The sequence below is a fragment of the Coffea arabica genome, chromosome 5c (assembly GCF_036785885.1).
Source record: "Coffea arabica cultivar ET-39 chromosome 5c, Coffea Arabica ET-39 HiFi, whole genome shotgun sequence".
In the NCBI taxonomy this organism is placed as follows: Eukaryota; Viridiplantae; Streptophyta; class Magnoliopsida; order Gentianales; family Rubiaceae; genus Coffea; species Coffea arabica.
Genome location: NC_092319.1, coordinates 43563762 through 43584937, shown reverse-complemented (window position 1 = coordinate 43584937; position 21176 = coordinate 43563762). Strand labels below are relative to the sequence as shown.

The 21176-nt window shown below is 46.5% G+C and overlaps 4 protein-coding genes across 4 annotated transcripts; 2 read left to right on the top strand and 2 right to left on the bottom strand.

Annotated features, from left to right (window-relative positions):
* Window positions 1-969: 969 nt before the first annotated feature.
* Window positions 970-2565, bottom strand: LOC113690157 (uncharacterized). Its single transcript, XM_027207983.2, has 3 exons — window positions 2360-2565; window positions 1992-2036; window positions 970-1892 (listed from the first exon to the last, which is right to left on the bottom strand). Exons 1-3 carry the CDS (start codon window positions 2501-2503, stop codon window positions 1332-1334), a joined length of 750 nt encoding a protein of 249 aa, XP_027063784.1. The 5' UTR covers window positions 2504-2565; the 3' UTR covers window positions 970-1331.
* A 2096-nt stretch (window positions 2566-4661) lies between these two features.
* On the top strand, window positions 4662-6531 carry LOC140007776 (uncharacterized). The gene is made up of 2 exons (XM_072051040.1): window positions 4662-5101; window positions 5171-6531. The coding sequence occupies exons 1-2, from the start codon at window positions 4693-4695 to the stop codon at window positions 6421-6423; spliced, it is 1662 nt and encodes a 553-aa protein (XP_071907141.1). The 5' UTR covers window positions 4662-4692; the 3' UTR covers window positions 6424-6531.
* A 6347-nt stretch (window positions 6532-12878) lies between these two features.
* On the top strand, window positions 12879-16156 carry LOC113691028 (uncharacterized). Its single transcript, XM_027209199.2, has 6 exons — window positions 12879-13757; window positions 13888-14178; window positions 14346-14492; window positions 14855-14926; window positions 15021-15239; window positions 15405-16156. The coding sequence occupies exons 1-6, from the start codon at window positions 12998-13000 to the stop codon at window positions 15788-15790; spliced, it is 1875 nt and encodes a 624-aa protein (XP_027065000.1). The 5' UTR covers window positions 12879-12997; the 3' UTR covers window positions 15791-16156.
* A 100-nt stretch (window positions 16157-16256) lies between these two features.
* LOC113691029 (ketol-acid reductoisomerase, chloroplastic) lies at window positions 16257-20729 on the bottom strand. Its single transcript, XM_027209200.2, has 10 exons — window positions 20334-20729; window positions 20140-20232; window positions 19529-19594; window positions 19276-19416; window positions 18352-18579; window positions 18085-18202; window positions 17877-18016; window positions 17540-17707; window positions 17189-17344; window positions 16257-16879 (listed from the first exon to the last, which is right to left on the bottom strand). The coding sequence occupies exons 1-10, from the start codon at window positions 20634-20636 to the stop codon at window positions 16511-16513; spliced, it is 1782 nt and encodes a 593-aa protein (XP_027065001.1). The 5' UTR covers window positions 20637-20729; the 3' UTR covers window positions 16257-16510.
* Between the last annotated feature and the right edge of the window lie 447 nt (window positions 20730-21176).

Sequence of the window (21176 nt, the reverse complement as noted above, 5' to 3'; positions counted from 1 at the left end):
AATAATAAAAGAGGTATGCATAATTTTTAAAATCTTGAGAGAATTCAATGAAATTGTTAAAAATCTCAAGGGAGGTCTTCTGGAATTTAATTTTCTAGAATTGAATTAGGTTGACAAAAAAACTCGCCTCAAGAGATCAAACTAAATGTCCACGATAGGGTGCCTATTTTTCAGCCGATAGAGGATCCTTAATGAAAAGTTATTCGATATTTCTGGGTAATTCACCTATGGGGAGAACTAAGCCAATAAATGAGAATGAATTCAATACTCGAGTATCATTCACATAAAATTTCTAAGCAAAATGAAGTTCCCCCCAATCAAAACGTTGCCTCCAACATGCAAGTCGTGAACCTCGTGAAAGTTAATGGACTCGATAACCATCCACTCGAGCCAAACCTGAGTATACTATTCTCAAGCATATTATAGGAAGTTTCGACTGTTAGTTTAATTTTTTTTAAAAAAAAAATTTAATAGAAAAAGGGGGGAAAAATCTTTCCTCAAGCCATCCGTCTCCTCCTATGAGATTGTGCAAATCAAGGAAAGGATTCTTAAGAAAAAAGTTTGTTCCAATTTGGATTCTGGCAGAAATCACATACTAAAAACAAGAAAACATGCACATAATCAACAAGTAACTCTCTTCTGAAAGAATATCGAATCAACGATCATGTCCCAACCCTATTTGTTTTACAATTTGGTGTTGATATTTCGCTTAGCATAACATGCCACTTTCGAACTGAGCAAAAAGTATATCAAGATATCCAAATAAAATGTACATTTTAGTTCTAAATCTCAGCCACGCTAATACAATTCACCTTTTCTTAAGGGGGACTAGGATATCTTACTTTTGATCAATGTATCCATTAATGTTTAGAATTATCATGAGTTGGAAATCCCCCCATCACTTTTGCCTTTTATCAAAAGTTTTCACTGGAATATCCAAACATTCATCCATCATCAAAATAAAGCAAGTAGCATAATAATGTAAAATATCTCTCACTAAACCGAATTGGTAACCCCGGTACATATATTGGGCCTGTCGAATGGAATCGGCAGTTATATCACATGTGAGTCATTTTACAATCAATTACGTCTAATGCCCGTTCAATCAAAACAGATTACCGTCTCTAATACTAACATTTCACACAAAAAGTCAATTCACTTCCTTCCACTTTTGTCTCTCTCAGAAAAAAAGAAGTAATATTAGAATTTCAGATATTCATCTACAATCTACCACCAGAGAAAAAAGTTAGAACCTCAAGTCATATATGAACAGACAAAAATACCCTCGCCTTCTCTCCAAACCCCAGATGTGCCATTTTGTCCTCAATCATCTACGAATCAACCACAAGAATCGGCGACGGAGAAGCCGAGGGCTGGACCTGAACCTCGCCGGCTGAAGCTACAGAAGCAGCGACACCAACACCAAAGTTGACAACGCCGCCATCGCCATTTCCACTCAAATTAACGTACTTCACTGTCCTCTTCTTCCGCGGTCCCCGACAGTTCGGTGAACACGTGGCCGTTTCAGAACCCCCGACGTTCAAGCCACCGGAAACGCTGTCTTCACCGCCATCAATTTGAGCGACTTTCCGGCGCTTTCTTCTCGTCTTTTTAGGCTTCTCTGAAGCAGTTGAGACGATACTCGTTCCAATAGCGGAAATAGAGCCTTGGCCGTCGTTGTTGAGGCTTCCGCCGTCGCGCTGGTGGTGGAGGTTGGCGGAGTTTAGGGTTTGCAGAGAGGTGACGCAGCACTCTTGCCATTTGAGCTCGTTAAGGTCCTTGATGACGTCATCCAGCGACAAGAAGGCGTCGGAGGATACGCCGTCGTCCTGAAGCGTTGACCGGGAAGGATCCATTAGCTCCAGCGACTTCACAAGTTCAACCAGAAGACTCTGTTTCATTGAGGGAGAAAACATAAAAACAAAAATTAATTGACCAAATAAATTGAAATTCGAAAACAAAGGGGGAAAAACGATAGAAGCTAAATTGACCTTCTGAGGGCCGCAGATCCTATTGAAGCCGTGCATGTCGATGATCTAAACTAGAAAACAAGACAAGAATCAGAAAATTACAGCGAAATGATTAAGATAATTTGAACTACTTTTGCGTCTCTGAATTTTTTAAAAATTTGAAGAAAAAAACAGACAACAATTTTTATTCTTCGTACTGAAAATTTTGAAAAGTGAATAACATTCAAGCATCAAATAATCGACTCGAAGAGCGAAGACATTTCAGTTCTCTTTATCCATACCAAATGAGCACAAAACATCAGCATCGGCTGATTTTTCAGAAAATACGGTACAGTATGGAGAAATTTAATGCAGAAGAAGCATCAAAACTCCAAACAGATCTAATTGACCTGGTTGAGGTGGTGAACAGTGAGATCAAGCTGCTTGTGGCTGTGAATGAAGTCGAGGTATTGTTCCATCGTCAGCTTCTGCTGCTTCGGCCTGCCTCGTCGTCCACCACCGTCTCCCTCCGCCATTTTCACCACACTCTGCATTTTGTACTAGCTCACGGTCCCCGCGTGAGTGTGCGCGATTTCTGTTAGGCTGGTTGCTGGAGTACTGAGCTGGCTTTATATAGGTACTGGGTGGGCTCCACAACCAGCTGGCCCGAATTTTTTGTTGCATTCTTCTCAGGCACGCAATTGAGAAGGCCAATTAATCTCGAGTTAAAATACTTAAAATAAATAGATGATTAATAGTTTATAACACAAGTATGAAGTACGGACATGGGTTTTTTTTTTTTTTTTTGGTGGAAATTTGTCCTCTCAAAAGTTTTACGTATCAATTAGTTACTAATTGATGACATACAAAGTATTCAACAATCGTTATAGTTATTGGTTAGGGATTTTATGTTCTGCCTGACAGATTAGGGTTCGAACTTGACTGACAGGTTTAAAGGAGAAAATTAATAATCATACATAAGTATCTCCATAACTCCAATTTGTGATGTATGATTATCATTTAATTAAAGGGTTTGCATTTGAGACGTTGAGTTGGGGTCGTTAATGTGCTAGCACTCCACTTTTTATAAACAACTGAGGAGGTGATTTTTGGTTGGTAACTAGACCGACCTGGATCAGTCCTCTCTGAGATGAAGTGAGGTGAACTCCTGTGTCCGAAGTTAACCTCCTCGTCCGAAGTGAGTGGCGGGGCTTCTCCCCTGGTGTCACTCCGACGATCAAGTTAGTATGAGAACGAGAATAATGAGAATGAGTTAATGAACAGTGTCCGCTTACTTGGTGGGAGTGTGAGGGAGGTATTTATAGAAGAGTAGAGGCGAGACTCTGGACTTATGTTAGTGGGACCCACTCTGACATTACAGCTCTGTCTCCTGTCGGGGAGTCTGACTCTGACACTGTAGCCGCCTGGGAGTGATGACGGAGGATATGGTGCAGGTGCCATCAAGTGCCTCCCGTGCTTTTCAGATAAAGTGCTGGTCCTGGAAGATGTCAGGCAGGTTGACATCATCAGTGTGCGTCCGAGGTGGATGTGCCGAGGTCACCTACACGGTGGACTAGGGATGAAGCCGGACTCTGGGGTTGTGCTCAAGACAGGGATGGGCTCCGATGAGAGACGAGATGACTTCACCTCGGACACGCGGGGTGGCCGAGGTGAGCACCCTCAATAAGCCCCCCAAGCCTCTGGGCTTCGGGCCAGGGAGGTACCGAGGCTTCTTTGTGCCGAAGTCGTGAAGAGTCGGGGTCCCAAAACTACTCCGGGAGATGCGGGGACGTGACACGTGGGCGAATCAGTTGATAGGACGTGGTCACTGATAACCGTCGCGTCGTGAAGTAGTGGGACGTTTCGTGCAGAAGGTGTCAGTCGAAAGGACGGGGCATTAATGAGGAGAGAGAGAGGCGTGGCGTTTCGAATTCGATCGTGGTCGTCTTTTCGTATTCTTGCCGCCTCTTCGGATTCTGGCCATCCCCTATAAATAGGTGGTCCCTTTCACCGCATGGTCCATCACTTTCTTTCTTCGCTTGTGACTTGCAAAATTTGCGAGTGTTGCCGAGGTCAGTTTTTCCAGCCGAGATCATAGCCGAAGTCATCCACTTCGTCCAGTTCCGTAAACGATAGTAAGTATCCCTTTTCTTTCTTATCTCGTCTTTCACTCATGGCCAAGACGGCTAAAACCCATAAAGAAACCGTGACCCCGAGCTACCAGACCGAGGTGAGGGCGGATCCTGAGGAAGAAGCAACGACGTCCAGCTCGGAGGGGTCGGCACAGAGTTCTGAGGAAGGATCGACCGAGGTGAGAGCCGGAAAGATAGCCTCGGAACTGGAATCATCCGAGATCAGCGAGGGCGGCTCCGAGGTGGAGTATAATACCGAGCTCGGGACCGAGATACCCCATGACGAGGGTGTACCGGAGCCAGTTGCTCCAGTGGACGTAGCCGACATCGACTTCGGGCAGATGCCGAAGTTTAGGAGTCGCGTAGGAAGAGATAGGGCTATGAGGGTGGTAGACAAGTACCCCTTCCGGCCGTGGTACGAAATATTGCCGCCCGAGGCGGATGACACAGCCGCGGAGCCCCCCTTTGGCATGGTGGCCGTCTACGTTCAACAGCTGGAGGCCGGGCTGAGGATGCCTACGTCGAGGTTCCTCCGATATTTAGTTCGTCACTTCCGGGTGAGAATCACCCAGCTCACCCCGAATGCGATCCGCATCATTGTGGGGTTCGAGATGCTGTGCCGACATCAGGAGGTGACTCCCTCCGTCGATCTCTTCCGCCGATGCTACACCCTCAAGGCGCACGCGTCGGACAAGGGATGGTTTTATGTTGGCAACAGGAACAATGCCATCCCGAAGTTGGTGATCGGTGCTCCCAGCTCGATCAAGAACTGGAAGCGCGACTACTTCTTCGTGTCCGGAGTGGACTTCCCGAGGGGCTTTTGGTGGAGGCCAATTAAGGCGAAGGCCGACCCCTCTGCCGGGGATGCCGAAGAGGAGTCCTTCCAGAAGCTGATGAAGTCGGGACTTCGGCTGTTCAGCCATGACTACCCCGAGGCCGTGCTCGTAGATGGAGGGATAAGTCGAGCCGTGATCAACACTACCAAGACTCCCTTCTTTTCCATTAAACTTGAGAAACCTTGTAATTTTCTTTCATGGCTTTTCTTTTCATTTCGGCTAAGGCATATGATAATATTTATTCCTTGTGCAGTGACTAAACTGTCTGACCTCGTCGTCTCCGGCTCGTCCGAAGTGGCCAAGAGGCAGAAGAGGAAAAGTTCGGACGAGACGTCGGCGCCTCCGCCAAAGAAGAAGTCACAAGGACCAGCCGCTAAGACTTCAGCGCCCAAAGGCACTTCCACCAAGGCTGGCCAGAGCAGCTCGGCCACTACGGCTACTGGGTCCACCTCGTCTGCGCCAGAGGGAGTTCCCCTTGGAGTTGTTAAAATAGTCACACCTCCTTCTGGCCGAGGCAAGCAGCTGAAGCCTCCGGTTAATCCGGTGTCGGGGACCTCGCTATGGAATCGTTTCCATAGCCCCCCAGTGTTTTCCGGAGACGAGAAGACGCACTCCGGCAATCATTGGTGTCCGAACTGGAAGATTTCGGTCAACGACAGGTGCCAACACCCTCGGGTCGCTCAAGAGCTAATAATGCACTCCATTCTGCCAAGGGATTTGGAGTTCATGAAGAAGCTGAGCCCGGCCGAGCTGGTTCAAAGTCTGATGGTGACCACGGCTTCCACCTCAGCCTTCGCGGCCGAGATGGCACACCGATATTGTGCTCTGGTCGATGAGCAGGACACCGGCAAGCTACAGAATCAGATCTCCAAGTTGGAGAAACAACTGGCGGTGTCCGAGTCTGAGAAGGCCGAGCTTGAAAGGCGGCTTAAGGAGGCCGAGGTGAAGGATGAGGAGGCCGTGGCTACTGTCAACAGTCTCAGATCGGCTCTCGAAGAAGAGCAGAAGAGGGGGGACGAGGCGAAGAAGTCCCACCAGCAAGCCCTTGACAGTGCTGGAGCCTCGGCGGTGGACGAATTCCGGAGGTCTGAGGCCTTCACCAGGGATCTCGGCCAACTGCTCACGCCGAACTTCATGTTTGGCTTCACATCAGCCATAGACGAGGCTGCAGCTCATCTCGCTCCCGAAGCCTTGGAGTCTCTGAAAAATCATACCAGTTACAACGAGGACTCCAAGGAGTTGTGCGACCGGATGGCTGAGGGCCTCCAGGCTGGAAGGGACCTGGCCGAGGTCCAGGCCGAGTTCAACAAATGGCTGTCCGAAATCGACGAAGTGTTCGAGGGGGTTGAAGAGGAAGAAACTGGAGAGGATGCCGGGGGAGACGAAGCCGGAGGGGACGTCGGCAAAGAGCCTGGAGATGAAGTTCACCCCGGCGGAAAGGAGGCCGAAGAGATGGATGCCCAGGAGGGAGCCAAGACCGGGGATGCAGCCGATACGGGGGTTTAGGCTTGTAGGCTTCAAGGGGGTGGCCGAGGTGAAGTGTTTAGTAGCACTCCGACCTCGGCCTTGTAATTTTTGTAATACTTCTGTTAAATGAAAGTCTGTTTCCTCTTATCTCAGCGCTTTTTGTTTCTTGCTTTGACTTCATCCCTTGTTTGTCCCCCTTATTTTTTAATAAAAGATGCTGGGCATCATATCGTTGAAAAATAACTAAATAGCTGAAGTCATAACTTGACAAGATAATTGGATGAAACAACTGAATGAAGTCACAACTTCAAGCATAATACAACCTAAGGTTCTCGGCGTGCCAAGACCTCGGCACTAATGAGCCATCTCGGTAACTCAGTTTACAATACCCCTTAGGGTCAGATTCCACAACTCGGTAGGGGCCTTCCCATTTTGGGCACAGTTTTCCTTGAGGCTCAGCTCGGCTGACTGAGTTTTTCCTGAGAACCAAGTCTCCAGGGCGGAATCTACGATGTCTGACCCGGGCATTGTAATAGTGTGCCAGTGTGTTCTTATAAGAAGCTATCCGGGCGGAGGCGAGGTCCCTTCGTTCTTCGACGAGGTCGAGGTCCAGCAGCCTCTCTTCGTCGTTCACCTCGGCGGCATAGGCTGCCAGCCGAGGGCTGGGGGTAAGGATCTCAGCCGGGATGACAGCCTCGGCTCCGTAGGTCAGGGAGAATGGGGTCTCTTGAGTCGCTGACCTCGGCGTGGTCCGATACGACCACAAGACACTGGGGAGTTCCTCCACCCAAGATGACCCAACTCGGTGTAGTCGGGTCTTGAGGCCATGCAGGAGAGTCCGGTTGAAGTTTTCTGCTTGACCATTGGCCTGGGGGTGGCCTACCGAAGTGAAGTGTTGTTTGATGCCGAGGTTCTCGCACCAGGTCTTGAATGGGTTCTCGGCAAATTGTCTCCCATTGTCCGAGATGATGATCTGAGGTATGCCGAAGCGGCAGACAATGCATTTCCAAAAGAATTTCTGAATGGCCAGCCCCGAGATGGTGCGAAGTGGCTCGGCCTCGACCCACTTAGTGAAGTAGTCCACAGCCGTCACCAGGAAGGTATAGCCCCCGACCGCTTTAGGGAAAGGACCTATGATATCTGTCCCCCATTGCTCGAATGGCCAAGGTGAAGTGATGGGGACCATGAAATTTGAGGGCTGGTGATGCTCGGGTGCGTGGACTTGGCAGGAAGGACAGCCGAGAACGAGGTCCTGGGCGTCTTGCCGAAGTGATGGCCAGAAGTATCCAAGGAGCATAGTCTTCTTGGCTAACATCCTGTGGCCGACATGAGCTCCGCACAGGCCTTCGTGGATCTCGTGGAGGATATGACGTCCGGCCTCGGGAGTGACACACCTCAGCCAGGGGCCGAGGTAAGAGCGTTTGTACAATTCTCCATCGCGGAGAGCGTGTCGAGCAGCCTTGCGTTGTATCTTCCTCGCCTCGGCTCGGTCTTCGGGAAGGGTTCCCTGACTCAGGAAGAGGATGATCGGGGTCATCCAATTATCTTCGGAGTGGACGGGGCAGGCCACCTCTTCCACATATCCTGGTTCATTCAGAACTTCCACTAAGACCGTCTTGTTGAGGTCCGAGAATGAAGTGGAGGCCAGCCGGGATAGGGCGTCGGCTCGCTTATTCTGGGACCGGGGGATTCTTTGGATTTCGAATGACTTGAAGTATGCGGTGAGTTGGTGAACTTTGGAGAGGTACCTTTGCATGGTCTCATCCTTAGCCTCGTATTCACCAAGAACTTGGCGCACAACAAGTTGGGAGTCACTGCGGACGTGGACTTGCTGGGCGCCGAGCCTTCGGGCCAACTGGAGTCCAGCAATTAAGGCCTCGTACTCGGCTTCATTATTGGTGGCTGGGAAGCCAAAGCGGAGGGCGTAGGAGCACACCTCTCCCTGAGGTCCTTCCAGGAGAAGTCCGGCTCCGCTGCCTTCTCCGTTGGAGGATCCATCGACATACAATGTCCACTGGGGTGAGGAGGACACCTCGGCTAAGGCTGAGGTGGACTCCGGACCTTCCGTGAAGGTGAGCTCGGCAAGGAAGTCAGCCAAAGCTTGAGCTTTTATGGCGGTGCGTGGCTCGTAGGACAAGTCATATTCTCCCAATTCGACAGCCCACTTGGTGAGGCGACCAGAAGCTTCGGGTCGCACCAATATTTGCCGAATGGGCTGGTCAGTCCTGACCGAGATAGGATGGGCTAAGAAATAGGGCTTCAACCGCCGAGCGGCATGGACTAGTCCCAGCACCAGTTTCTCCACCTGAGTGTATCGAGTCTCCGGCCCGCGAAGAGCGCGGCTGACGTAGTAGATCGGCACTTGGGTGCCCTCATCTCGGATGAGCACAGCGCTGACAGCCTCGTCGGCTGCAGAGAGGTAGAGGTAGAGCTTCTCCTCGGGCCGAGGTGAAGCGAGAGTGGGCAGGTGGTGCAAGTACTGCTTCAGCTGGTCGAAGGCAGACTGACACTCCTCAGTCCAGGCGAACTGATCAGACTTCTTCAGCACTTTAAAGAAGGGCAGGGCCTTCTCAGCAGATTGAGACAAAAAGCGGTTCAGTGCGGCCAGGCGTCCATTCAGTCTTTGGACTTCTCGGAGGTTCCGAGGTGGGGACATATCTTGGATGGCCTTGACTTTGTCGGGGTTGGCCTCGATCCCCCGATGGGAAACCAGATACCCCAAGAATTTTCCCGAGGTGACGCCGAAGACGCACTTCTTGGGATTCAGCTTCATCCTCGAGTCTCGCAGGACCCCGAAGACTTCCCTCAAGTCTAACAGGAAGGATGAAGTGGCGAGACTTTTGACGAGGATGTCATCCACGTAAGCCTCCACATTACGGCCGATCTGATTCTTGAAGAGCCGGTTGATCAGCCTTTGGTAGGTCGCCCCGGCGTTCTTCAGCCCAAACGGCATGGTGGTGTAGCAATAAACACCTCGATCGGTGTAGAACGCCGTCTTCTCTTGGTCCTCTTCACTCATTCCTATTTGATGATACCCTTTGAAGGCATCTAGGAAGCACAGGATCTCGTACCCCATCGCCGAGTCGACGAGGGTGTCTATCCTCGGGAGGGGATAGCAGTCTTTGGGACAGGCCTTGTTGAGGTCGGTGTAGTCTACACACATTCTCCATCCGCCGGTGTCCTTTCTGACCATGACTGGGTTGGACAACCAAGTCGGATATTGGACTTCGTGGATCATCTTGGCCGGCAAGAGCTTGTCGACCTCGTCCGATATGGCCTTGCTGCGTTCGGGGCCGAAGTGTCTTCGCTTCTGCCGCACAGGTCGGGCCTGTGGGTTAACGTTAAGTTGGTGAGTCATAAGCTCGGGTGGCACTCCGACCACTTCATCTGCGGACCACGCAAAGATGTCTCGGTGGTCCTTGATCAGGGAGATCACTTCTTCTTTCAGGGGTGAAGGGAGTCCGGCCCCTACTTGGACCACTCGGTCAGGCTTGGCTTCATCCAAGACCACTTGTTCCACTTCATCCCCTGGCTCAAGCCTGCTGGGCTCTCCTGCCTTGTGAGGGTCGATGCAGTCTATGGAGAGGACAGCCGGCCTCTTTTCTTCTGACCTCGGCGGGGGCTGAGGTCCGACTGCGGCTTGGATGGTGGCGAGGTAGCATTCTCGGGCGGCGCCCACGTCACTGCTCACCTCAGCCACCCCCTCTGGTGTTGGAAATTTGAAGCTTAGGTGGTAGGTAGAATATACGGCTCTCAAGGCATTGAGCGTGGGCCGGCCTATCAGCATGTTGTAAGGAGAGTCCGCTTTGACCACCGCAAAGCTGACAGGCACAGTTCGGCAACGGGGATGACGCCCGATAGTCACCATTAAATTCACCATGCCTTCCGGGTGGACGACGTGTCCCCCGAAGCCGACAAGGGGAGTTCTGACCGGAGTGAGTTGTTCTCGGGTTAGCTTCAAACTCTCGAAAGTTCGGTAGTACAGGACGTCTACCGAGCTTCCGGGGTCAACGTAGACCTTCTTGACTATATAATTGTTTGTGAGGACCTCAATCACGAGGGACTCGTGATTGCTGGAGGCAGCGGGGACAGGGTCGCGGGGACCATAAGTTATGACCTCGGACAGCCTCGAGCTCGGCTCGGCCACATCCATGCCGGCTTGGCGGTAGGTCCGCTTTCGGGAGTTCTGGCTGTCTCCTCCCGTGGGACCACCTGAGATGGTGTTGATCACCCCGGCAATGTTTGGACCATAGCCTGGTGACCCGTCGCGTGGAGGCCTCTGGTCCCCTTTCTGGTCCTCAGGACCTCGGCAGTTGAACTTGGTGTCCCGCCTGTCTTCTCGGCGAGAACCTCGGCTCTCCCGGTGGGAGGCACTTCGTCCGAAGCTTCCATCTTTGCGGACAAATTGTTTCAAGTGTCCTTGCCGAATTAGATTTTCGATCTCTCGTTTCAGATCGTTGCAGTCTTCGGTCTCGTGCCCAACATCTCGATGGTAGGCACAGTAGAGGCTGGAGTTCCTCCTATCTCTTCTTCCAGGGATCTCAGGAGGTTGTCCCGTACGAGAGGCTTGGGCTTCTCGCTTCATGCGATTCACATCTTCACTTCGGATTCCCTGGTCCACTCTTTCCCAGAGTTCGTGAAGTGTACGAGGGTAATTCCGATGGATTTCGGTGTTGAAGAGTCCGGCCACCAACCCGTTGGTAAAGGCCGCGAGAGTTACCTGCTCATTCTGATCAGGTATTTGCACATTCTCCTCGTTGAACCTTTGAGCATACGAGCGAAGAGACTCGCCCTGACCCTGTTGAAGGTTCAAGAGATAAGCTGAAGTCTTCGTGATTGGTCGAGACGACACGAAGCGGTGGATGAACCGGTCTATTAGCTCATCCAGGGAGGAGATGCTTCCCGGTTCCAAACTCCAGAACCACTTCCGGGCAGTCCCATGTAGGAAAATGGGGAAAGCCCGACAAATCACGGCGTCGGGGACGCAGTAGAGTCGGAATGCGGAGATGAAGGCGCGGAGGTGATTCTCGGGGTCACCTCGGCCGTCGTAGGTGTGCAAGTTTGGAAGCTTGAAGTTCGGGGGCACCCTTTCCCCATTGATGTCATCCGTAAAGGGCGGGGCCCTCATGTAGTCCGAAGCTAGGCCCCCGGGGCGCCGAGGTGGGTCCTCGGCCCGTCTCCCTAGGAGTCCTCGAGAAAACGCTCGGGAGATGGAGGCAATTTTAGAGGTCGCCTTGGAGGAGGCACGCCTGGAGGTACTCCGAGAGAGACGCCCCTCATCGGAGTCTTCATCGGAAGGTGCCTCAGGGGACTTCGTCGGCCTCCTCTTGGAAGATTCGGCCTTTTCTTTCCCCTGTCTTTTGAGGTACCTTCCTAGCTCCTCAAAAATGGTAGGGTTGTGTGATACGAACTCGGCCATCTTGGCGATGGCCTCCTCGTTGTCAGGCTGGGTCCTCGGGGACCCTTGCTCTTCAGAGATGCGATCTTGCTGGGCTCCCGAGGTCTGCCCAGCCCCAGTTGAGGGAACTCGACCACTTCTGGAGCGCGTGGATCTCATTTTAGTAACAGTAGTCTCGTTCCCACAGACGGCGCCAATTGAGGAGGTGATTTTTGGTTGGTAACTAGACCGACCTGGATCAGTCCTCTCTGAGATGAAGTGAGGTGAACTCCTGTGTCCGAAGTTAACCTCCTCGTCCGAAGTGAGTGGCGGGGCTTCTCCCCTGGTGTCACTCCGACGATCAAGTTAGTATGAGAACGAGAATAATGAGAATGAGTTAATGAACAGTGTCCGCTTACTTGGTGGGAGTGTGAGGGAGGTATTTATAGAAGAGTAGAGGCGAGACTCTGGACTTATGTTAGTGGGACCCACTCTGACATTACGGCTCTGTCTCCTGTCGGGGAGTCTGACTCTGACACTGTAGCCGCCTGGGAGTGATGACGGAGGATATGGTGCAGGTGCCATCAAGTGTCTCCCGTGCTTTTCAGATAAAGTGCTGGTCCTGGAAGATGTCAGGCAGGTTGACATCATCAGTGTGCGTCCGAGGTGGATGTGCCGAGGTCACCTACACGGTGGACTAGGGATGAAGCCGGACTCTGGGGTTGTGCTCAAGACAGGGATGGGCTCCGATGAGGGACGAGGTGACTTCACCTCGGACACGCGGGGTGGCCGAGGTGAGCACCCTCAGGGTTCAATTCAGTTTCAAACTGTGAAAGAGGTGTTTTTGTGTGAGCTATTTATAACAAATTAATATGCTGTTTAACTAATAGAAATTCCGTAAAAGCATTTGTACATCGCCAGTCTTTCCAGGTAAGTTCAGTCCACAGAATCAATGACAAGATAGCAGCAACCTAATTCCACAGGTCAAGTTCAATACAAATGATTGGACCTACTCCAACTGAAAATTGCTGAAAAAACAAAGAACTGATACAGTGATACTCATGCTATATAAGAGTTTTTAGATAGGTACTATCTTGAATTGTATGGTAACATAGCACCTTACAAATTATTATTCCACTCCCCTCATTAACAACAAAAGAATAACTCACTACTTCATTCCCTTCTGCAAAGAACCACTTTTACTATATTCCATAGCAGCAAATACCAAACATAGGAATGATAACCATTATTCTGCTGTTTTTAGCTGGGCATAGCTGGTTTGGGGCTTGTACTAATATACCATTCACCAGCGGTTCCACAGATGAGGTTGCTCTTCTTGCCTTCAAGGCAAAAATAACACGTGATCCCTACAACATATTGGAAACGAACTGGAAAGAAGGAACCTCTTTTTGCAATTGGATTGGCGTTACTTGCGGCCATAAGCACCGAAGAGTTACGGCCTTGAATCTTTCCAGTACAGGGTTGAAAGGTACCATAGCAAAAGAAGTTGGGGACCTTTCCTTCCTGGTTTCCCTGGACATCAGTAATAACTATTTTCAGGGCTATATTCCGGAACAGTTGGGAAACTTAAAGCGATTGCGAGGTTTGTATATGCAGCTCAATGAGCTTAGTGGTCAGATCCCTCAGACCTTTGGGTTCCTGACCAGAATTCAAGAATTGGTCCTGTATAACAACAGTCTCACTGGACCAATTCCTCCTGCAATCTTCAATCTTTCTTCTTTCCAGGTTATTGATCTGATGTACAACTTCCTCGAAGGAACTCTCCCAACAGACATCTGCAATAACCTCCCAAACATGGAAAGCTTAAATGTGTCAAAAAATCAACTAGGTGGACAGATACCTTCCAGTTTTTCTCGATGCTCTGAAATCAAGTTTCTTGCTCTATCACACAATGAATTCACCGGTTCCATACCTGGAACGTTTGGCAACTTATCAAAGCTTGAGCAACTGTATCTTGGTCACAACAATTTGACTGGTATGAACTTAGATCTTTTTGGTACAAGTTTTGAACATCTAGAAGACAACGCCTATAATGATTTTTTCATGAAAAGCATATTTGTATTTTGATCAAGGTTTGATTCTTTCATTTTTCGTATGTGATTCAGGTGAATTGCCTAAAGCAATCTTCAATATATCCGCTCTGAGGATTCTAACAGCTCAATTTAACAATATATCGGGCAGTCTTCCCCATGATATTTGCAAGCAAACCCCCCACCTTGAAGACTTGTTACTTTTTGTGAACTTACTTGATGGCCAAATACCTTCTAGCATCTCATATTGTCAATCGCTGCAACTATTCTCTCTAGCTTACAACAACATCAGTGGAAGCATTCCAGCTGAGATGGGGAACATGTCTGCACTTCAATATTTATATCTTGGCGCAAATAACTTGACAGGTTGGTTGTCAATGTCCCTATTCCAGTCTATTTGAAAAGTTGCTTCTGCTGCGTTATCCCTCTTGAAATAACCCCTATAAATTGTGCTACCTGAATTTACATGTGATTTTGAGGTTGATCAACAGAAAACGCAGCATCTGATTTCTCTCTGTGTTCCCTTTCTTCAGGGGAATTTCCTTTCAATACTTTTAATGTCTCTTCTTTAAGGGCTATTGATTTGGCGGAAAACAGATTCTCGGGTAGCTTGCCCAAGGACGTGTGCTTCAGGCATCCAAACTTGGGCTACATCAGCTTGAGTGATAATAACTTTACAGGTACCTATGAACCACCAGCAGTTTATCTATTTATAGTAGAATTCAAGTGGACCTATAATCATGCCCAATATAGCTTATAATTCCTAGGTTCAATTTTTAGAATTAGTTGAATATGGACTTGGATCAAATGCCCAGGTGCTCAACCATAATCCACACTTTCATGATCAAGATTTTTTTGCCTTCCATACTGTAATTGAAGCCCCTGGTTACCCCCATATATGGTTAACTGCTCCAGTAGTTCTAATTGTCAACTTCTTGTAGAGAAAAACATTGGCTTAATTGCAACTAAAAAATTAAGATTTCAAATCATAACGTTGTGTGCAAGAAGCAAATTTATCTGGCTACCAAAATTGATTCCACAGGTGGCGTACCGGCTGAATTTTGGAACCTCACAGGGCTTCAACACCTTCATCTATCGAACAATAGCTTGACAGGTACGTGATAATTCCAGATTCATATTCACAATGGAAACATCGGTACCAATTTCTGAAAAGTGTTTCAGCAACCATTCCTCCTTGTTTTTGGCAGGAGAAGTACCTTTCAACCTTCTCAATCTCTCTCTCTTAGAGGACTTTGAAGCTATGGGCAACAAATTTTCTGGTAGCTTACCTCAAGATCTGTGCTTTAGATTTCCAAAGCTGAGGACATTCGCCATTGAGAGTAACCAATTTCATGGCCAAATCCCTTCCAGCATTTCTCAGTGCACTTCATTGGATACCCTTGACTTGGCGTCAAATAATTTCATAGGTATCAATAATGAGAACAAGTTGCCACTTAATACAGCTGCTGCCTCATATTTTTTTGTTGTCAAACAGATTCTATTTAAAAGATAAAATAGAGCATTATTACAGCATTCATCCTATATATATATATTCAAGACATCTGAATACCTCTTATCAAAATGGATTCCAGGTACAGTACCAGGTGATATTGGGAAGAACATGTCAATGCTTCGAAATTTAGTAATTTGCGACAACAATTTCGCAGGTGTATTTCCACCTTCCATTGGGAATATGTCCAGGTTGCTGATCCTCTGCTTGACAAAAAACAGATTTTCTGGTAAAATTCCACCAGAGCTGGGACAGCTTCCACGTTTAGAAGGAGTATTCATCGAAGGAAACCAGATTACAGGCCGAATTCCTCCAGAGTTAGGACAGTCTTCAAGTCTTGGAAGATTATATTTTCGGTCAAACAACCTTACAGGCGAAATTCCGCCATCTATCTTTAACATCTCGACCTTGCGAGGACTTCACCTTTCAGGGAACCAACTCTCTGGCAATCTTCCACCAATCACTTGATCTCAATCGAAACTTCCAAAAGTCGATGATTCGGGTGAATGTGAACCAAACGACCTGCAAATGGTTGAACCATGTTTCATCGCTAGGTTAATAAAGTGCAGGCTTTTAGAAGACTTGTTCCTTTAAGAAAGTTGATGCCATTGACCACCCTTATGGATGGCACATTTCCAAGTTGGATTGGCAGATTAGAGCAGCTTTTGTTTATGCTGAACATTAATTTGACAGGAATAGCTTTGCAAAAGTTTGTCAATTTTCAAATAAACAAGACTAGCTTTGTTGCAGCTCAAGAAACAGGAAGAAATCGGGGGGAAATAGGCCTTGTTTCACCAATTTGAGAAATTTTTATTAGCTTAAATTTACCAGAAACGAGCTTTCTGAGCTTTTATCAGCCTGTTTGGAAATTGAGTTTTATTGAGACTTGTAAATTTGACAAAGCTAGCGAACACCCATGAACAAACTTCCCGAATCCGATAAAACCACATGATTGTCTTATTTCAAAACTACCAACACAACAATCATCGAGTCTCCTTGTCCATCAAAAGAGTACAACACGTAGAAAAACTCCACACGATAATTCAACCTCACAGGATTCCAAGACAGACTAGCGTAACATATTTTTGAAAAGCCTACTCGGTACAAACATGCATAGAAATCTAGTTGAGTGAGCCGAATGATCATTTGATTTCCTCAGCTTCCAAACTTTTGATGTCCCGGGTACCTTCAGTTGCTAGCCTGACGTAGTTCTGGCCGCACAAAATCAGCATCTGCAGTCACTGAAATGTCTACACTAGGTCTCAACTGGGCACACACTTCAATAGCTCCGTGCACAGGATCTGAGAGGAAGTTGCTGATGAGATCCCGGTTAATGGGAGAATTATCATCAACAGCCACTAGTGCCTGCTGTGTGAGAACGTAATCAAATCTGGGTGCCCACTTCCTTGATCCCAACCGTGCAGTTGTCGAACAATTGTCTACCATGAATGCTACCCCACGAGCATGCATGAAAGGATTCAAAGAATCCACAGCCTCAATCACACTCTCATTTATTATTTCTGAATAGGAGTGACCTTTCTTCCTCAGGATCTCAATCTGGTTCCCAAAAAAAAAATGAGTACTTGTTATTCCAGTCCAGAAAAAGATCATGTAGAGCATGCAAAGTTTCTTTGTTTAAATTCCGTTCATGATAAAGATCCAGACTCTTGGAAGGAAAGACGTTAACAAACAAATTTTGGAGAAATTGACATGGCACACCACAACAACAAATTATGGCTAGTCGTCAAGAGTTACACATGGATATTTTTATGCCAAGAAATTGGGACCAACACTGATGAACTTCTACTGATAACTAAAACTGTGAGGGAAGAACATTCAAACATGTAGTTTACTCAGGGAACTTACCTGAGCCATCATTAATGCCACGAAGACACCAGCAGTGAAAGGGTATAAGGGGCCTAAATCACCAGGTGGTCGTGCGGCACGAACCCTCTCACCTACTTTCCACATCCTTGTCTGGTCAATTTTGCCCATTGGGAAGGCAGGTAGACCATCTTTTTCCTGCATGAATTAAGAAATCCTTCAAATGTAACAATTCACGACTGCATAATAGTACATTCATGAGTAACTGTTTTCCATAATCACATGGAAGTCTTAAAACTCTGAAAACACAAAATAACAACATAGAAGCTACTCTCAAATAAATATGGAAAAATGTTGATTACAAGATACAGTATAACGTGAATTAGAGCATACATAAAAACGACGTCCAGCCAAAACAACACTCCGGATCTCACTTCCAGTAGCAACATCTTCATAGCATTCATATAGGATATCCATGCAGGGATAGTACGAAGCACTATAAGCAGTCTCAAAATCCTTCTTTCCTTCCTCAGTCAATGAATTGTAAACAGCCAGCATGCCCTGTGAAAGAGATCAACATCATCAATTTCAGTTTATTGTACTTGCAAAACTACTCTTTTTCCAGTTAAGTCATATTGTAAAACATTAGTGCTGAGGGAGCTGGAAAAATAACCAAAACAAAATCTGAGAATGTCAAAAGGACAGGAGAACGTGAGTCGCATAGACTAACCTTTGTCGATATGGTTTTTGAAATAATTCCAGTTACACTCTCAACAGTGTTCTTGTATGCAAGATCTTCACTCATTCCATTTTCAGTATACCTTCTAAACAATGCCTCAACAAGCCCATGCACAGCCCCAAGTAAAATGCCTACAATAAAATTAATAAGTAACAGTTTGCTAACATGAAACTGACCATCGCAGAGGAGTAACTCTCACCTCTCTCCCCAAAAATGTCACTCTTGTATTCCTGTTCCAGAGTAGTGGCAAAAGTAAAAGGAGAACCAAGGGCAACCGACCATCCCAGGGCAATATCTGTAGCTCTGCCATCAATATCCTACAGATGTATTTTTTGAAACCATTAACTGTAGACACTAGAGAGCGTACATTACATCTCCACCAAAACAGACACACACAAAAAAAGGGAGTGCATTTATGTGCGTGTGTGTGTGAATCTGTGTATATACCAGAGTGAGAGAGACAGACCTGATGAACAGCAAAACTAGAATTTATTCCAGCACCGTTGATTTCTTTCCCTTGCACATATAGCCTCCTTACAGATGGACCCATCCCCTTGGGACAAACAGCTATTACACTAAAATGCTTAGGGAAATCAAGTCCCATTGATTGCAAATGACCAAGAAGGAATCCATGGGAAAGCCCAAGAATGCTATTTGGCTTCATGTGTGAAAATACTTTCTCATAGGTATCAGCCTGCAATTGCATATAAAATAAAGTTTGAGATATTCTTTCCAACCTTCAAAGTGAGGAAACAAGTAAAGCAAGTAACCTAAGCACAAGAGACAAAAGAAACCATCTAATATCCTGTCATATACTAATTAGGCTTATAGCTCAATGAAGATTGAGTCTAAATGAGTTCAATGTCAGGTTCAACAACTTTCACTTCTTAAGACTTGCAATAAATTGCCAGTCTCATTCTTCCAGTTAGGAATCAAAACAGAAATAATGTTTCAGAATTATCATTTCTGGACATCAGAAAATTCCAGGACAGAAATGATGCAGCAGATAAAAAAGGACAGATCAGACAATACAGTAACCCAACTTACAACAACAATTTACAGCAGACTGAGAAGAAAAACTTGCCAGATGATGCTACATGAATTGTGGAAATACTCCAGACAACTTTACTTCAAAAAATTAACATAAAGGAAAGCATCTTTTTGCAAAAGTCAAAATCCGAAAATACACAGCCTCATCTAAAAGCAACTTTTTGTGCACTCTAACAAATAAGTTTATTCGGTTTTACAAAACTCTTAATCTAGTATGACATGAAAGAAACAAGAGCAGCTAAGTTTTACTTTGGTGTAGCTCACAAAAAGTGAAGCAACATAATGAAAATGAAGACTAGCAACTGAAAAATGGACCCACAGATAATGTAGGCGTACAAACCTGGGCTGCATCAGAAATTAAAAGCAACACAAGATCACTCCCAGATATGGTCTCCCATATGTCTCCGAGGGTACCATTCTCCTCACTAAACCCAGCCACGCGAGCCTCATCAAACGAACGAGAACCTTTCCTCAGGCCAATCTGGGACAAGTCAAGTAGGAGAACGATATAAGCTTCATTTCAAAAAGCTTGCAAATCAATTTGTCAAAGTCCCTAGAGGCCAAAAGGAAAATAAAAGAATACAACACGTAACCTTGACAACAACATCAGACTTTGCATCAGCAAGTGAATCTCTCAAATTCTGAGCTTGAGCAGGCCCCTATAGAAATGCAACTTCAGTGAACTTCGATCTTAACATAGCATAATGGTTCACATAATGCCAACCAAAAAAAAGCGATTTACAAGTTTCCAGAAGAATGCATCATATAAACCAATGACTATCAAGAAATTGACAGGGCATCGCAAGCATGAGATAACAATTTTTCAATGGGCAATACAGGATAAACTCTTAATCTCTCAGGTGCCAAAGTGTGGCTCATAGACTTAATTTTTCTTAAGCAAAGATGTTACTAGAGCTCATCATTGAGTCCTCAGGTAGGCGGCCTTAGGATGGCAAAGAGGCTCATTTAGTTCGCGTTTTTTAAGCAAATTAGAACCATGATTGCCTAAACCTACTAACTCTCATAGTATGTACAGTCACTAACAAGTCAATTATTTTATTTCAAACCTCCAAATGACATTTACACCCTAAGCCCCAGGAATCTCAAAGTCTTAAATAATGATAAACAAAGGGACAGAGCAACAAGAGAACTAAAATAATCAGCATAAGGATATAAACTATATAGTTTCCAGATAATAAAAAACCTGAGAACCCCATCCGATAACTCCAATCTGCTTGATTCCCTTGAAAGCATCCGGCAACAGCTTGAACAAATCCCTCCCTCCTCTCACAATATACTGCATTATCCAATAATATCATTAATCATCAAAAACATTTAAACAACACAAAAATCCCAGAAAAAATCGACTAAAAAGTTAAGATCTTTGTAAGTATGCACCTCATCATGACCAACAAGGTTGATTTTCTCTTTCTTGAAAACCTTAGTATCGAAATCGAGGGAAGTCTGCGGCTTCATAGCTGGGGGGACAGATACCATACGAGCAGCGAGGGCTGAGCCGCCACCACTAGCAGCGGATGAAGAAGCGGCGGCGCGAGCACTGAGGGTTTTAAGAGAAGGACACGAGGAAGAAAGGAAACTGAGGTTGTTGAGTTGGGGTTTTAGGGTTTTTGAAGCACTGGTGGTGGTGGTGGAGGAGAGCGAGAAGGAAGTCGCTGTTGCTGTTGCCGCCGCCGCCACCATGCCTGGCTGCTAAGAGAGTTCTGAAGTGTGTGAGGTAAGTCTGAAAGCTGATATGTGGAGCACAGAGAGAAAGAGGAGCTTTCTCAGACCAGTTTTGCCCCTTTTTATATAGCGGTGCTGCGTTGGAGCATATTGGGGTTGTTTTGGCATTTGGAGCTAGGGGTGGGCGCGGGCTGAGGATCCATCCATTCATCATTTGATTGATTAGACCCGTACTTTATGGGTCAGTCATTTTTTGATCCTTGCTCGTTCCTCATATCAGCGGATATTCTATAATTGGGTATTCACTAGATAGGGTAGAGTCAACGAGTACCTGTCCCACCCCATTTATTATTTTATTAAAAAAATGATTTATACCAATTTAATTTTATATTTTACATATTAATCTAAGATTTAATAAATTTTTTTTTCTAAAAAAAGGTTTTCCACCAAGAAACAAGCATGTGAAGAAAATATAAAATAAAGGAAAAAAATTAAAAGAATTCGAAATCAATAAAAGTTTGAAATAAGTAGCACAATTTTTAATATATATGTTCAACA